Source organism: Hylobates moloch, unplaced genomic scaffold (assembly GCF_009828535.3).
Source record: "Hylobates moloch isolate HMO894 unplaced genomic scaffold, HMol_V3 SCAFFOLD_19, whole genome shotgun sequence".
NCBI classification, from domain to species: domain Eukaryota; kingdom Metazoa; phylum Chordata; class Mammalia; order Primates; family Hylobatidae; genus Hylobates; species Hylobates moloch.
The window spans coordinates 24,662,864-24,680,991 of NW_026652294.1; the positions used below are offsets into that span (position 1 = coordinate 24,662,864).

Consider the following 18,128-nt stretch of genomic DNA (forward strand, 5'->3'; position numbering starts at 1 on the left):
TCTTTATCATGTGTTTTTTTTTATTTCTAGCCTTTCTGATTCTTACAGTTTTCATCTCTGCTGAAACTGGCTGGTTGTGTGTTGTCTTTCTTTTCCGTTAGAGCTCTAACACATAAACCAGTTCTTTAAACATTTTTCTAATGGTTCCAAAATCTGTGTCATGTCTGAGTCTGATCTTATGAGTGCTTTGTCTTCTCAAACTGTTTTTATAATTGCCCTTGGTAAAGCTCAAAATTTTTTGTTGAAAGCCAGACATTTGTATAGCAGGACCCAGCAAACTTGCTCTGTGGAGGATCAGATAGTAAATATTTTAGGCTTTGAGGTCCACATACATGCAGTCGGTTGCACTTCTTGTTCTTTACTTCCTTCCTCTTTCTCCTCCTCCTTCTTCAACCCTTAAAAATGATGGACCCACAAGGCTGCTGAACAGGTTCAGACTAATTGTACTGACTCAGCCTCAGGATGTCAGGAGAGCTTCGTGGAAGAGGTGGCTTTGAGAGTTTTGAAGGAATACCCGGCATTTCCTGAGGAGTAGGTGGAAGAAACTGCTGGTGCCAAGTGCAAAGCTATGTAAGAAGTAGCATGGGGAAGCTGAAGTCCAGCACACAGGATGGGATCTGGGCACCCAGGTGGGGCCTCCAATGCTGAGGCAGGGCACATGGGCAGGGCATCCATCTGCCCCTCACCACTAAGCATCCAACCCTCCATCACAGTGGGGATTTTAATAGGTTACTTTGCAAATTTGGGGACACACTTTCAATTTCTGGGGTTGGAATAACAACGGGCAGATGCCAAGCCTTCTTTCCAGAGCTCATTGAAAGTTCAGTGTCACCTGATTTGTTTTTATAGGTGAGACTGCATTTTAAAACTGTTATGTCAGAGTGTGGTGCCAGCAGTGCTGGTGGGAAATGCATGGAAAGATCCAGAACTTGTTTTGCCAGAAGCTGGGAGATGCGGCCAAGAGAAAGTGGGTCTGACCCCACAGCCACCTCCTAGTGCTATGGGGAGTCCAGCACTCACAGAGTCCATCCACAGAGAAGCCCCCAACACCAGAGTTGCTTCCCAACTTGCCAGCACTCCCTGCAGAGCCTGGTCAGCTTTCCTTCTGGGAAAGGGACCCAGAGGCTGTGCCCTGCCAGCATTAAAGCACCTGCTGTGTGCCAGGCTGGGGGCGCAGGTCAGTGTTCTCACCCTATGGGTGGAGTCTGGGCCCAGCAGTCTGGGTGCAGAAGAGAGGGACTCTCTCTGCCAAATGGTGACAGCATCGAACGGGGAAGCTCAGCCTCTGCCCAGGGTTCCAGGAGGTTTGGAGCTGGGCCTCAGAGGAAGAGTATGCGGGCTGTGCGGATGAGAACACAAGTAGTCCCAGAAGGAGGAGCCAGCAGGAGCCAGGGCGTGGAGGCAGGGATGTGGGCACAGGGCTGAGTGAGTCCTGGTGCTGCCTGCAGGGGAGCCGGCCCGCCCACCTTCAGGGCCTCTGACGCTGGCCTGGGCTGTCACTCACTGTCTGGGCCAAATCCTGCAAGCTGTGAGACTCTGGAAAACTTCCAGTACCTCAGTTTCCTCATCTGTCAAATGGGGATGCTCACGGGAGTCTAAATGATGATGTGTGTGAAGCGTTGGCTCTGAGTCCCGCACACCTGTGCTTACAGGGCACTGGCACTGCCCTGTCCCGGCCTAAGTCCTGCACACCTGTGCTCACTGGCTGCTGATACTGCCCTGTCCCGGCCTGAGTCCCGCATACCTGTGCTCACTGGCTGCTGGCACTGGCCTGTCCTCAGCCTGAGTCTGGCATGCCTGTGTTCACCGGGAGCTGACACTGCCCTGCCTCTGGCTGGAGTCGCAGGCTGGTGCCCCTGGCCCTCACAGGCCTTCCTTATTCTGGACTGAAGCCTCTCTCATGGGAATATCTGCCGCCCACATGCCCAGGTCCCACAACAAAGGTGACACAAGTGTGGTCCCACCATTTCCACAGATGAGGACGCTGAAGGGATGGGACCTGGTACAAAGTCACATGGAGGAGCAGCTGGGGTCCAGGGCGTCTCTGCCCCGTAGCACCGCATGGCCCTGTTGATGCACCTACTCAGGGTCCCCTTCCCCTTCCCTGAACTTGGGGCTGCCTGAGCACCCCGTTCCCCCTGCAGCAGTCCAGTCTGAAATGAGGAGGAAACGAAGGACAGATGGAAACAAAGGTGACCCCAGGAAACATTTTCCTGGAAATAGAAGGCCTGCGCGGGCTGGACAGGGGCCTCTCCTCCCAGTCACGCCCATCCAATGCGCAGCTCTGCCTCACAGGGAGAGCTCTGCTCACCTCACGGTGTAGCCTCATTTGGACCCCGTGCAGGGGCAGGGAAGGGGGCTTTGGTGGGCAAGGCCTGGGGCTCAGGTGGAGGGGAGGTGCTCCCCCCACACCCCATATCCTGCCTGCTGCTCCCCAGTTTCTTGGAGAACCTTCCAGAAGGTGGCAAACGCTGCCTGCGTCTCTCAGCTGAGTCACAGTCCATGAAAGCGGAGTGATGATTTTCAAACTTGTTAAACCTGTCAGTTCCAAGGAAGGGCCCTCTCATTACTGTCCCTGGTGGGGGTTACAGCCAGTGGCCACTAGGCTTGGGCTCAGGAAGGCGGAGGGAGGCCCAAAGCTCCAGGGGGTCTCACTCAGGCATGAGTTGCTCTTCATGGAGTCAGGCTGGCCAGTGTCCCTGAGCAAGACAGGGATGGGGTGGTCAGTGCCTGTGCCTCTAGGAGCAGAGACATGGCCACCCTGACTGCAGCAGGGGGCTCAGATGTCCTCTGACCCAGGACCCAGGAAGCAGGGGGGTCAAAGGAGGCAGCAGCCCTTGGGTAATGGGGTGCAGGGCCCCAACTGCTCTGGACTGGAGGAGGCGCCCAGCAGGGGCCATGAACAAAACCTCCGGAAAGTCCAAGCTTTTAAGAATGTTAGCATTGGCCGGGCGCGGAGGCTCACGCCTGCAATCCCAGCACTTTGGAAGGCCGAAGTGGGTGGGTCACCTGAGGTCAGGAGTTCGAGACCAGCCTGGCCAACATGGTGAAACCCTGTCTCTACTAAAATACAAAAATTAGCCGGGTGTGGTGGGTGCCTGTAATCCCAGCTACTCGGGAGGCTGAGGCAGGAAAATTGCTTGAACCCAGGGGGCGGAGGTTGCAGCGAGCCGAAAGCGCCACTTCACTCCAGCCTGGGCAAAAGAGCCAAACTCCGTGTAAAAAAAAAAAAAAAAAAGTTAGCATTACTAATTCTTTCATAGTGTCAAGAATCATTCTTGCAAAGACTATTTGTCCAGACTAACAAGTGAGAGAGCCCAAGACAGTGGTAGCACCTGGCACCTGGAGAGCAAGCATCCTGCGCCAGAACCCAGGGCAGCCGTGCCTACTACCCCCGACCCAGACAGGGGCGGGCTGGGCTTGGGCTTGGGTTTTGCTTTTTTGAAAATTCATGAAACCCCCAAATTATAGGATTTTATTAGTCTTGAAACAGGCCCTGTGGCTGTCGTCCCGCTGGGCGCACGGCAGGGGTGTCTACTGGAGGAACGCCCGGAGGAAGTCATTGTAGGAGATTTTTGAAGACAGCGTCTTATCGTAATACTCCAGAATATGGAAGAACTCTTCCTCAGAGAGGTTGATGCTGTACTGTCTCAGGACCTAGAAGACAGAGAAAAGAGGCCTCTGAGGTTTGTTTGGGGCCCTAGGTTAAGGAGGCAGGCTGCCAGGAAGGGGCTGGGGGACACGTCCACCTGATCCCCAACCCCACTTCCGATGTCAGCCTCCCATCTGTGCACTCTCTCTATGCCCTCTCAACCTCTGCCCAAACAGGAAGCAGCCTCCAAGGGCAGCCCTGTGTGCATCTGGCTGTGAAACGGGAGCAGACAGGTTAATTACCTTTGCCTCCCTGAGGGGCTGAAGGCTGGTCAACATGTTCAGACAAGGTTGATGGTCAGAGAGGTGGGGGCTCAAGGGGAGACCTGGCTACGTGGCCCTAACTTGGGGCGGGGCCTCAGGGTGCGCCCAGGCAGGGGAGGGCAGGGCCAGTGGGTGCAGAGAGTTGCTGTGATGAGACCGTAACACAGCCTGGAGCACAGCCTGCTGGTGGTAAACCCAATACTGACTGCCCTTTCCTCTTCAGTTACAGAACCTGACTTTCTCCCAGGCTCCTGTGTGTCCAGCTAACCGGGAACATGTCTCAGCCTCTCTTGCAGCTAGGTATGTTCTGGCCTGAGATGCTAAGTAAGAATGTTATGTAGAACATCTAGGAAGCCTCCTTTAAAAGAGAGGGGCATGCCCTTTTCTCTCCTGTTTTTCTGCCTGCTGCCTGGAATATGGCTGTGATGCTGGGGCTCCAGCAGCCACCTTGGACCATGAGGTGGCCTAGAGGAAGGAAGCCAGGAGTTGAGAACAGCAGAGCAAAAATGTGGTCCCTGATGATTGTCCAGCCACCACACCAGCTCTGACCTTCCTACCTCTGGACTTCTTTTATGTGGGAGCGAAATAAACTTTCACCTTAAGCTGCTATTTTCACCCCCTCCCCATTATGTGAAGCTGAAACAAATCCTGACAGACCCTCATAATATATAAAGATGAGGCCATACATTTCCTATCCACATTTGCATTATAACTTGTTTCTAGGGGAGACTGAAAAGCAGGGCTAGATGGCCCAGAGGTCCTATGGGGCTGAGGTCAGCAGGCCTGGCTGTTGGGCCCCATGGGATGAAGGCAGAAAAGGAAGCTGAGCCTGGTGTCTGAGACGGCCCCTCAATTACGCCATCTGATCTGTGACTCTGTGGAGGGCAAGGTTTCTTTTGCCCCCTTCCCAGCACCACGCCTGAATTCCTGGGAAGTTGCTGGAAGGGAATAACAGAACCTGCCCTACTTCCTTCCTTTCTTTGCATGGGGGATAGGGAGAATCCCTGACTGAGATTTATACTTAATCCTGAAGGACAGAGGAACGTGAATGTGGATTGGAAAACCACCGCAGGGTGTTTGTTAGGCTGTGGGGGTGGGACATGGAGGGCACCCAGGGCCATCAGTACAGATGCCCAATGGCGGAACCCCACTATGTACTGCAGGGGCGGGGCTCACTTTGCAGGCCCCTTGGGAGGTCCAACATAGGTCAGAGATGCTCTTCAGAGCCTGCAGGAGAGCCCAGTTGTGGGGAGAGGGCTTGGAGCAGCAGCAGCAGCAGTGATGGCAGTGCCTTAAGGAACCTGGGTTCAGGCACTGACCCTGAGGAGCTGGCGATGGAGGTATGGGGCATCCACGCAGGGCTCCAGAAACCTCTGGGAAGGAGATCCCGGGGTCTGAAGGTGAGAGGCGAGTGGACCCAGGCCTGGATAACTTGGGGGTCCCAGGGAAGTGAGACCTGAAACAGCCAGGTCACACCGGGCCTTCGGCAGGGGGTAGAGGGCTCCCCATGGGAAGTTTCTGGCCACTGGCATTTGGCAGCTGCTCCCTGCAGAGGCACTGGGCGTAGAGCTGTGCTCACCGTCCTGAAATCTGCGATGCTTAGCAGCCCCGTTCCAGCCTCATCATAGCTTTTGAACGTGCGCCGCATTGGCCTCCAGCAGTGCACAATTTTGGGCTGAATACGCAGCAGAGCGGAGTAAAAAGATGACGTCTCAGCACCGGCTTCTTTCTAGACACAAGACAAGAAGGGGTGAGGAGGGAGCTTTTGAACGCGAGGGTTGGGGTGGGCTCCTCCTCGCTTCCGCCTCGCCCAGCCCTGCTCCGGCTTCACCTCCCAACCTGCTCCACTGGCTCTCAATTTAGGAGGGAGCCTGCCACAACTCGTCACAAAGATGTGCACCCGCCCCCCGACCATTGTGTGGGCTGTTTAAAAACGTGTATTACATCAGCCATCTCATTTACACCTCCCCACCGGCAACCTGGAAAGAAGGCAGGTCTCTATCCCCACTTCACAGACCAGGAAGTGGAGACTCGGGGAGGTAAAGTGACTTGGGCTTTGACCCCAACACACTTCAGGCCACACCACCTCCCAGGGAATGCAAGGAGATGGCCGGGCAGATATGGGCCAATTTGAAAATAGTTTGAGGAAAAAGAGAGATTTCAGTCTGGGTTTTCTAGTAAGTTATGATAATGAACAGTGTTAAAAAAATTCACAAGGTGGTAATTATATCTAGTAATTAGACAGAACACTACACTGTGATTACTTCATTTAGGTGCTATTAGGTTGAAAACAAGACATTTGAACATGATTTAGCCCCAATGTGTTCGACTATCACAAAGGTGAACAGTAGGCAACAATGCGTAACACGTCTTGGGAAAGTTGAATTTTAACATAACACTATGTAAGACAGATGAGCACAGGGTTAAGCTGCTTTCATTTTTTTTTTACATCATTTGGCACCTATGATGTGAGCTCCCAGGTACCCACGCCTTCATGAGCTGCCAATTTGCCCAATCAGCTGATCCACAGGTGGGGAAGAAAGGGTGTGGGGCTCACAGGACCTCCCACACCACACATCACAGGGCAGGACCACCAGCCCGGCCAGAGCCCCCACCTCTGACCCGCCTTGCAGGGAGGGGCGGCGCCCAAGCTGCCTTCCCCCGAGGACATCTTTCTGCTGCCTAATGGGGGGGAGAAAGCTCCCAAATCACCAGAAAATGAAGTCCCCTTTTTAGCTCCTCTGCAGGGAGACATTTGACCTGACCTCCGCACTTACATGGTGGTGGCCTTGGCAGCTGCCAGATGGGACAAGGGCTGTGACCAGGACCATACTGGGGCCTACTCTCTCCTGAAAAGCGTTCAATCTCAATCCACTCCGGTCCGGGGCAGTGATTTGAGGAGTGGGGGCGGGAGAACTCTTCTGAACCACAGAGTGGTGCCTTGGGAGGGGCGGGGGGAGAGTGCCACAGTCTCTGTGGGCTGACCCACAGCACCTAGCACGACCCCACTCTGACCCCAGCCTTGCAGGGTTGCTGAGGACAGACAGTGAAGCTGGAAGCTGGGGACTGGGGTAGCCCCTTTCACTGGGGAGGGCTCAGAAGGGGGCACTGGTGTGCTCTTCCGCAGAAGCCCGTGCACCTCCTAGCAAGCCCTTAGAGCCTCCACAGATCTTCAGAAGGAAAAACTGAGGCCCAGAGAGGTGGAGGAAGGATGGAATTGACGGAGGCCTGGCAGGCCATGCGTCTCCATGTTCTCCACGTTTGTGGCTTCCGTGAAGATGAAATGGGACAGAATAACTGAGCTGGCAGAACTGTCTTAAGTCTTCTTCTTTTTTTTTTTTTTTGTAAACTTGGTCTAAGCTTTTAATACTAGCTCCTGTTTGTCTAAACTAGAAGCTAGGCTAAGATGGAACCTGATTTTGCACAAAATTGCAAAACTAGCTGTGAAGAAACTTTCTGCATGGCATCTACTTAACTGTGGCTGGCTTAACCCACTCTCCATTCCCTAGAGTCCCACCACTGTGGCCCAGGCAGGTCTGGCCCTTGGGTGGGGTGAGTGGGAGTGGGGCCAGGTGGGGGGTGGGGCCAGAGCCAGAGCTGTCAGCCCGACACTTCTGGTCCCTCCATCTGAGTCATAAGGTGGCCGGAATCAGCTGTGTTTGTTCCCCAAATCGACAGCACCAGATGTACTTGTACTTATTATTGAATTCACCGTAACTCAATTCAACGTTAATTCAGTACTAAAAACATTTTTTGGCTTCGTGTTTTGGAAGGGCTGGAGCTGACGCCATGGTGGTACTGGGTGTGGGTTTCAATTGTGAAACTGTAAGTGGCTGAGAATCAAAGGTAAAAATCTAGAAGAACTGTGTACCCTCCAGCTGCCCTTTAAGTGGCTTTAGGTTTTCATTCCTCTTCAAAGAAACAGAAAGAGAAAACTGTAGACAATGCTTGGTGGGTGTAGTTTCTGCCAAAAATGATGACGAGAGACTCCATCCACCACACACACTCAGAGGAAAGGGCCTGGCTCATCTCAAATGGCTGGTGGATGAAGACCCTTTTAGTTCCAGTGTTGACCAGTGCTGTGACTCACCCCACCCCTCACTTTGCCTTTTGGGTTAACTGACCAGGCACGGCCTCCAGGGTGCTGTATGAGACCTTGGTCATACAGACGCCTGGGAAGAGCCACCATAACCAGGTGTCTGCCACCTGAACAGTTGGAAAACCTGGGATCAAGGCTACTGGTTCCCATTCTGGGGTCTCCAGACCCTTATAGGGTTCTAAAAGGAGAGGAAGAAAATCTTAAATTACTTCCAAGAAAGTACATTTCTGAGCTGTTTTCAATATCCCCAAAGCCTAGTAGAGGCCTTGTCTTTACCGCAGCCCTTGCCTCCCAGGTGCGAGCCCCCAGCACACAGGCTGTGGGCTTTGGGCCCCCGCCGACAGACCCTGGCTGTCTCATGCTGACCTGACAACTGCCTTGCCCTCTTGAAGTAACGGAGGAAATGGGGTGGTTAAGTATTGCTCACGTATCACATGCATATAGAAATCATCTGAGTAGGGTCTATGGGCAGGTGGCAGCAAGGCTGGGGACATTTCACAGATGAGTCCTGGCTGGAAGCAGGACTGGGCTGGGCTCTGGCCTCCTGTAGCCTCTGAGTCCACCTTTTCTGTGAAGCTAGGTGATCCGCAAGTGCAACGAATTAACAAAACGAGGCTGGGTGTGGTGGCTCATGCCTGTAATCACAGTACTTTGGGAAGCTGAGGAGGGTGGATTGCTTGAGCCCAGGAGTTTGAGACCAGCCTGGGCAACATGGCAAAACTCTGTGTTATGGTTTGACTCTGTGTCCCCACTAAAATCTCATCTCAAATTGTAATCACCAGTTGTCAAGGGAGGGACCTGGTGGGAGGGATTGGATCATGGGGGAGGTTCCCCCTTGCTGTTCTTGTGAGAGTGAGTTCTCATGAGAGCTGATGGTTTTTAAAGTATTTGGCAGTTCTCACTTCACTCTCTCTCTCACCTGCCACCATGTAAGACGTGCTTGCCTCCCCCTTCACCTTCTGCCATGATTGTAAGTTTCCTGAGGCCTCCCCAGCCATGTGGAACTGTGAGTCAATTGAACCTCTTTCTTTTATAAATTACCCAGTCTCAGGTAGTATCTTTATAGCAGTGTGAAAATGGACTAATACATCCCATCTCCACAAAAATACAAAAATTAGCTGGATATGGCGGCTTGTGCCTGTGGTCCTAGTTAGTTGGGATGCTGAAACAGGAGGACCACCTAAGCTGGGAGTTCGAGGCTGCAGTGAACCGTGAACCACTGTTCTCCAGCCGGGGCAATAGAGTAAGACTCTGTCTTGAAAAAAATAAAAATGAAAGCGTCCCTTTCCACCTGGCCCCACATTTCCTGCGGGTGGGCAACATACCATTTTGTGTGCATTCTGGATCTTCATCCTGCGCATCAGTGAGCTTTCTTTTGCTTTTAGCAGGAGGACACAGCTCTGAATGAAGTTGCAGTATGCAAATTTCCCGTTGTTCTTTAAGTCGTATTTTATAATGAGCTGCTGACACTCCTCTTTGCTTATGTCCAGGTTGAATTTCTCCACAAGAGCTACAGACAAAAATAGCAGTTCAATTGGTGGCGATTCATTCATTCATTCATTCTTCATTCATTCATTCAACACTTGCTGAGGCACCTTCTCTGCTTCAGGCCCTGGCTTGGTCCTCACATCAAAGAACTCATGGTTGGTGGCTGGACATACGTGGAGACAGACATGCGACAAACTAAGTGCCGCAGGGAGGGGGACCCTGAGTCCCGCTGGCCCACACTGTCCTGGGTTTGCATGGTCACAGCTTATGGACAGAGACTATGGGAGCTATGACCAAAATGCAGAGAGGGAGGTAAGGGGGCGTTCCCTGCCAAGTCAGGGCAGAGCCAGGTGTGTGAGGAGCAGGGGAAGGTTCCCTGAGCTCATAGTGAGCCTGGCCGGGGCTGGACTGTGGGGATGGAATTCAGACTCGGCCCTATGACCAAGTATTTCCTAACGGCACCAGAGACAGGTTCTCTAGTGTCTGTTATGCCAGGCAAATTCTCGCTGTAAGTTTCCATTCCAGTGATGATCTAAAAATATATACACCTTATTCTGGATACAGGGACCACCTTTAGGAGACAACAGCTGAGTCCAGCTTTCAGATCAGGCTCATGTGGATGCTCCATGGGGAGTGTTGCCAGTGGCCGAGAGGCTGGCCCAGCGGAACCTCTGAAGAGCAAGGCTCGCCCCACACTTGGCACTCATCCTCATGCCGCATTCTCCTGCCAGTTGTAAAGACAACACTTCTCTGGGAGTGACAACTCATAATTGAAGGAGGCTTATGTAAGATAAGATTTGAGTTTAAGTTTCATAGACTAGACTTTGTTTTGACATCCTGAAAGAACAGAGTGTCAGGGAGTGGAATGCTGTGTGAGTTGTTGAGGCAAATGAGGAAGACCAGTGGAAGCAGACTCCAGGCAAACGACACCTGCATGCCAAGCCAGGCCAAGAGAGACTGCTGCATGTTCTAGAAGCAGAGGTTTCTTTGCCCTTGCACACAGGGAAGCAGCAGCAGGTCATGGTGCCCGTCGGGACACAACGGGGGCCCACGGAACCCCAAGGAACTGGCCCACACATGCCTCTGATGCTCTGACTCACAGCAGGCCATCAGCAGTGAGGAGAAAATACAGAATGACTTTTGGAAAGCAATCAGCTTTTTTTTACAGTATTGAATTTTGCATGCATGACTAACATCTGACGAGCCTATCATAAAAACTGAGTGGGGACTTAAATGAGTTCATGGTTAAAAAGAAAAAGCCAGCAGTAGTAATAAGGACAGTAACACAGTGAAGGTTTATCATTCTCAAAATCAAAGAATTAACTAAAAAAAAGGGAACTCCAATGTGTGTGACAACCAACATGCGTGTTTTGGCTTCAGCAAAACGTTACATTAAATCAGTGAACAACATTTGAATATTACTGATTTCAGATTTTTTATACTTAATTTACAAGTGTTTTTTAATAGGCTGTAACTTAAAGAGTTTATACCTGGTTTCATTTGTGCATTTTAAAGTCATGATTATGATAAAAGTAATTTATATTAATATTGGAGGCTCTCAAAGAAAACATTTTCCTTTATTAGTCATGTGTCGGGGGAGCTAAAAAGCCAAGGAGTGACATGGTCAGATATATTTTCCTGTAATGTAAAATGTTGCATACACAAGATGTAACCAGGCCGGGTGCGTTGGGTCACACCTGATCCTAGCACTTTGGGAGGCTAAGGTGGGTAGATCTCTTGAGATCAGGAGTTTGAGACCAGCCTGGCCAACATGGTGAAACCCGTCTCTACCAAAAAATACAAAAACAGTCAGGCATGGTGATGCATGCCTGTAATCCCAGCTACTTGGGAGGCTGAAGTGGGAGAATCACTTGAACCTGGAAGACAGAGGCTGCAGTGAGCTGAGATCATACCACTATACTCCAGCCTGTGTGACAGTGAGACCCTGTTTCAAAAACAAACAAACAAAAAAACAAAAAACAACAAAAACAAAAAACAAAAAACCAAGATGCAACATTTACTGGAAGTATAAATCCCACTGGTTTAATTTTAAAAGTTTATCAAAGTGATACATGCTGAAAAATGAAACAACATCAAAGAGTGAATGTTGATGGGAATGGAGCCCCAGGAGTGTCCCCTTCATCCTGCCCTCCTCCACCTTTTCCATTTCCTTCTGCAGTCAGTCTGTGAACATTCACACTCTGCCCAGGATGGCAACCACTGTGATTTCTAAAGCTCAGAGTTAGTGCAGCACTGACTACCATGCAGATGGGCCCCCTGCTGGGAGGGCCGGGTGGTCGGAATCCTCCTCCCTGGGGACCTTTGTGTAGTGAGCTGTGCCGCCTACCCAGAAGTTCCCACCCGTTTCCTGTTCTGCTGCTCCCTGGCCTCCACCTGGGGTGTGGCTTTGTACCCAGTGGGAACAGCCTCTTGCCACAGGGGCTGACCACATATTACCAAGCGGATAGAATCTGAACGTACCCAGGAAATCGGAGGCGTTGATGTCCCCCTGTCTGGCCACATCCTTCTCCTTGCATTCTTTCAGGAGCTGGCGCCAGCAGCCCTGGATTCTCTTCCGGAGCCTGCTCTCTATGGGATCACAGTTCTGCAAGGGTGGAGTGCCCGGGATCACAGTGGTGCTCGCTGGTGTCTAGCAGGGAAGAAAAGAAAAGGCTCTTTTCACTTAAGATTTAAAACAGAAGTCCAAAAAGACCTCAATACCTCCAGTTTTGAGGTTCACAATTTTAGAGGCAGAATTAGCCCAGAAATAAAATGAAGAATAAAACATAGATGGTGATTTTACAATGTAGCTTTTATTTCCATTGGTGGGCTATATGTACTTGTGCCAAGCCATGATAACCAAAATAATTTTGGAAATAGCCATGTAGCCAAGGTTCAAATCTACGCAGATGCGATATAAACATATTTGTGGGGTGTGTGTCTGTGTGTGTGTGTGTGTGAAGTGACAACAGCAAATTTTTCAGTAGCGGAAGAGTCTTATCCAAGAAAGGGATTTACTTGTCATGGGCACGAGACATCCAATCTGTAAACATTCACAGAATATCTGTCATTTTGACACTATGTGGACCAAGTACGAGGCTGTTCTTTGCTTTATTGTATTTTCTATTTAAAAACAAGGGAATGGCTCTAATCTAGCCCAGGTTTTTTTCCTGAAGGCCCCCTTGACAAGTGGTTATCTAAATTAGTAACTTATGCAGTTCCACTGGATTCCTGGTTTTTCTCCCCAACCCCCGAGCCTCCTGCATCTCAGTTGATAATTAGGTCCTTCTTCCAGTTGCTCAGCCTGAACCCTTAGAAGTCTTCCTTGACTCTCCCTCACCCTCTCCATCCCACATCTGATCCCTCAGGAAAGCCTGTTGGCTCTACCTTGAAGACACATCCAGAGTCTCACCAGCACCCCATCCCAAGCCACCGTCGCCTCTGCTAGACCTCCTCACCGACCCACACCCTCAGCATCCAGAGTGGTTTTTGTTGTTTTGTTTTTGTTTTTGTTTGAAATGGAGTCTTGCTCTGTCGCCAGGCTGCAGTGCAGTGGTACAATCTTGGCTCACTGCAACCTCCACTTCCCAGGTTCACGCCATTCTCCTGCCTCAGCCTCCCGAGTAGCTGGGACTACAGGTGCCCGCCACCATGCCCGGCTAATTTTTGTATTTTTAGTAGAGACGGGGTTTCACCATGTTGGCCAGGATGGTATCGATCTCTTGACCTCGTGATCCACCCGCCTCGGCTTCCCAAAGTGCTGGGATTACAGGTGTGAGCCCCTGTGCCCGGCCCCAGAGTGGTCTTTAAAGAGTCCCTCAGATTATGTCACTTTGCTGCTTAAAAACAAGCAAAGGCTCCATACCCCTCGAGTGAATGCCAAAGTCCTCATCGTGGCCTCCAGGCCTCCAGCCTCCTACTGCTGCTGTAACAGATTTCCATGAATTTAGTGGCTTAAAACAACACCAACGTATTATCTTACAGTTCTGGAGGTCAGAAGTCTGAACTGGGTCTCACTGAGCTAAAATCAAGGTGTCCAGAGGCTCAAGGGGAGAATCCATTTTCTTGCCTTTTCAGTTTCCAGAGGCTTCCCACAATCCTTGGCTTGTGACCCCTTCCTCTCTCTCCAAAGCCGGCAGCGTTAGGTGGAATCTTTCTCAGGTTGCATCTCTCTAGCCCTGAGCCTTCTGCCTCTGGATTAAAGACCCATGTGATTACCCTGAGCCCACCTGCGTACTCCAGGATACTCTCCCCAAAGCCAGCTGATTAGCAACTTCAGTTCTGTTTGCAACCTTAACTTCCCTGGCCATGTAAGACAACATAGTCGCAGCTTCCAAGGATGAGGACACAGGCATCTTTGGGGTGCTCCTGACCCCTCTTCCTTCTGCTCTACTTACTGCCTTTTAATGTAATAAACACTTATGCATACTGCTTCTCTTGCCTATTATCCCCTAAAAGAACACAAACTCCACAAGACCAGGTACCTTAGTTCATTCTCGGCTATAGAAAATACCCAGCACACAGTAGGTGTGCAATAAACTTGCATGGAGTTAATGAGAATGGACTAGCCAAGGTCAAGTTCACATGCAGTGATGGTGGCTTCATGTGCATGGTGTGGCATTCTCTCAATCACCCTGTCCTGGTGACATTGCCATCCCTTCCTACAGACAAGAAAAGAGGCTTGGCGAGCCTGGGCATCTCCCTCCATCCCAGGCCTGGGGTGGCTCAGCCAGGGCTCCAGGCTGTGCAATTTGACAGGCCTGGGCTTAAAATCAGGTTGCTCCATGTCTGAGGGACCAAGATCACATGAGAATGCCTCTTAGAGCCTCACTGTGTTCAACTGGAAAATGGGTATAACTTGCCTCAAGGGACAGTGGCCCGCAGTTGACCACAGGGCCTTGCCTTCTGCACAGAGGTGCCGGCAGCACCACTGCACTGCTGACAGGTGCCTCCCACCCTGCCTCTCGCTCCCTTTCCCACCTTGCACCCGCTCTTGTCTCCTTTCCATCCCGCTCCTCCACCGTTCCTATCCCCACGTCTGCCCCCTCCCAGGGAATGGATGCTAAGGACCTGCCAGTGGGCTCCTTGCCTGTGCCCCCACCCCAGACTCACCCGTCTTCTCAGCCACTCAACCCTGGGCCATACTACGGCCCCCAAAGTCCCCCCAGTGGGATTTGTGGATGTGGCATGAGGTGGCCTGGGACACCTGGCAGGATGGAGAACTCACACAGGGGTGAATCTGTGACTTTGACCCTGGTCTCAGCTCCTGAGTGGGCAGTGAGAGGGCAGATCTGGTGCCTTCCGAGACGTTGGGGACACTGCTCCCTCTCTGGGCCGCGGCCGAGTCACCAGTGGCCATTGGTGTGGCTGCTGTCTCGGAACTGAACCTGCTCAGGAAGTCTGGGTATTTCAGCCTCCCCTTGGCATTGACTGGCATCTCGTTCCAGAGTCTGTCAAACTGGAGAAGGAGCAGAAGTCATTTCCCAGGTGTCAGTGCAAACACAGGCAGTGTTGCACCTGTGCCAGCGAGCAGTGGGACGGGCTGGCCTCGCAGGAGGTGAGTGCTCACGTGACTGGTGAAGAAGAAAATTAAAAAAATAAAACGCCCATTTGGCCTTCGCTCGGCAGAGGCCTCAGGAAGACTCTGGAAAAGCAAAGACAAGAGGATTATTCATGGCTTCTGCAGGACATTTTTTAATTGAATTGGGCCCTCAGCGGGCACTTTAAGGCCATTAAATCTTGTGATTAGTCACAATGCCTGAGCTGCAGTGTATTCGAACATTTGGGAGAAAATACAAATCAGAGCCCCCACCCACCTTCATCCCAGGGAAGCCCAGTCAGACTCATTTCTCACTCTTCCAGGTACACCTGAGTTCTGCAAACAGCTCACCAGGTGATGCAGCCCTCCGCCCCTGCATTTGCATCCATGATTTATTTCACCCTAAGGGCAAAAAATGTCTTCTCACAAGATGAAAAGGGAGGCATTTGGAAAACCAGGGAGCGGTTTATGGCTTTGTATTTTTGCTGTCTGATGCCACAGACTGTATCAAAACCACACACCATGCAGATAGAAAAAAAAATGACTCAATGCATCCTAAATTAGCCACTTCTGGTGACTGGAGGGCTTCCTGAAAGCCAAGAAGAAAGGCAACTCCTTCCAATTTGATTTTTGTACAGCCCCAAAAGCCCAGCGGAGCCCCAGCCTCCAACACAGTTGATGGAGAGGCAGCCTCCAGAGAGGCGAGGGGAGGCTCAAACCCTGGTTCCTTCCTTCCCATCCTGCGCTTTCCCCTGGAAGCCTGAGCTCTGCCAGAAACCGAGTTGCTTCTGTGTCTCCACTGGGGTTTTCCAAAGCAAGTTAGAGTGACTGTCTTGGGCTTGATTTGAATCCTCAGAAGAAGCAGGAAGAGGTACGGAAGTCGGGGTTGGGGGGTGTAAAGGCAAAAAGGTTTAGTTTGGGACAAGGTTCTCAATTTATCTTTTTACTTTTTATTTAGAAATAACTATAGACTTGCAGGAGGTGACAAGGACAGTACAGTGAGATCCCTGCACCCTTCCTGCAGTTTCTCCCAAGGCTCTGTCTTAAGTGAAAACACCAAAACCAGGAGGTAGGCGTGGGCGCAGTGCGGGTGCGGTCTGATGTCATTTTACTACAGGTGTAGATTCATGTTGATTGCATTCTGACCAACGGGGAAAAACTATTTTGTGGAGAAGTGAGGGTACCTTGAGGATGTGACTTCGGCATCTCAGACCTCACCGCCGCCAAGTACAGTAACCTGCCAGACAGGAATCAGCTCCGCCACCTCTGTGTCCTCCAGGACCATTGGCCAAAACCACTGGGCAGACAGCCCCCCCGACAGCTTCCCATGTGGTGCCAAAACCATCTCTGCAGCTAATCTCTCCCCCTACCTCCCCCGGCCTGGAAGCTCCCTGCAGGGTCCTCTGAGAATCAACTTTAAGTGTCAAACATCTGGCAAAGGGGCAGGCACACAGCAGGTGCTCAATACACGTTTGCTCATTGGCTGAAGTTCCTAAGAGACTCACATGGTCAGACGGGTCAGACCCAGGGGAAGGATGCTTCAAGGTGAGAGCGATGGAACAGGGTGCAGAACCCTGTTCTGACCCCTCCTCCTGAGGCCCTCTCACGGAGCAGAAGAGGACAAGCCCCGCAGGGGAGGACCCAGTGGGCTTGCGCCCTCCTGTTTGAGCTGGACTCGGAGCTGAGGAGGCGGAAGATCATGCAATGAAGGATAAACACCAAGGGAGGTCGGTGTGCATGCTGACAGACGCCGTGGAAATGAAGCTCGGCAGGAGACAATCCCAGGACTCCCACCTAAGGATCTCCTCTTCTAACAGGGTGGCTGGGGCTGGCCAACTCCCTAATTAAATTCTATGGTGCAGGGTGGGTGCAGTGGCTCATGCCTGTAATCCCACCACTTTGGGAGGCTGAGACAGGAGGATCACCTGAGGTCAGGTGTTTGAGACCAGCTTGGCCAACATGGTGAAACCCCATCTCTACTGAAAATACAAAAATTAGCTGGGCATGGTGGCAGGAGCCTGTAAGCCCAGCTACTCAGGAGGCTGAGACAAGAGAATCACTTGAACCTGGGAGGCGGAGGCTGCAGTGAGCCAAGATCGCACCACTGCACTTCAGCCTGGGCAACAGAGCAAGACTCCATCTCAAAAAAAAAAAAAAATTCTGTGGTGCAGAGGAGGCCATGAGGGACCACAGGAATCCTATTTTCATCCTATTTTAACTGAAGAGCCTCAGAATGGGACAGTGGAGGAGGCATCACCGGAGGAAATAGCCTCTGGCCCGCATGCAGCCTCCAGTCTCCATGGAGGCACCTAGAACACCAATGGGCCTAACGGCACCAGGATGGGGGCTGAAGGGCACCATGAGGCCGGACAGACACTGGGGAGACTGGATTCTGAAAAAGTGCCAGCCAGTGAGCTTGACACGAAACGTGGGCAAGACGCTGCTGGACTAGGAAAGCATCAAAAGCAAGTGAGTTTCCACAACAGCGTGGTGAGGTCTGCGTGTGCTCAATCATCCCGTCTCCTTGAGCCACCAGCTGAACCCTGAGAAAGACACCACCATGGGTTCTGACTCTGCTTATGATGCAGAAAGGCAGCAACAGAGGGCTACTTGCCATCAACGGGGACAAGCCAGGCAACCTGCAGCCGCAGTTCTTCCCCTGAGCCCATGAGCGCGGGGTCACAGGGAGCCAAGTGGAAGGACAGAATTCCAGAGCCCCAGGCTCCAAGGAGAGCCAGACTTGCCACCAGCTCTCACCCCTGGCAAAGTGTGGGAGGAAGTGGTGGCAGTCACCGAGGAGGGGAGGAAGAAGTCAGTTCATCTTGGAACAAATTCTGAAGGCCACGTGCAGGCTGCCGTGTCAGTCTAGGACAGCTGGGGGACCCAGGAACCAGGGCCGCTCACACCCGCCCCAAGCCCTTCTCCTCACGCCTCTGCTGGTGCTCTGGATCCACCTGCAAGCCCAAGGTGAGAGAGAGTGTGTGTGGGGTCACTTCTCCAGACCCCCCTATAGGATGCAGAAGCCTTAAGCTGCTGGGGAAACCCACTCAACTCTCTGCCTCTAGGACAGGGGTAAGAACCCTTCCT

At 51.8% G+C, this 18,128-nt stretch overlaps 1 protein-coding gene across 11 annotated transcripts in view; it reads right to left on the bottom strand.

Annotated features, from left to right (window-relative positions):
• Nucleotides 1–3,459: 3,459 nt before the first annotated feature.
• EFCAB6 (EF-hand calcium binding domain 6) overlaps nt 3,460–18,128 on the bottom strand; it is a 296,553-nt gene continuing 281,884 nt past the window's right edge. For 8 of the 11 annotated variants that reach the window (XM_058431306.1, XM_032138757.2, XM_058431308.1 and 5 more), the window contains 5 exons: nt 14,730–14,960; nt 11,984–12,152; nt 9,340–9,524; nt 5,495–5,644; nt 3,460–3,657 (listed from right to left, as the gene is read on the bottom strand). In XM_058431306.1, the coding sequence (XP_058287289.1) occupies nt 3,535–3,657; nt 5,495–5,644; nt 9,340–9,524; nt 11,984–12,152; nt 14,730–14,960 (858 nt within the window). In that variant the 3' untranslated portion in view covers nt 3,460–3,534. The other 3 variants (XM_058431307.1, XM_058431310.1, XM_058431313.1) reach the window with 3 other exon arrangements.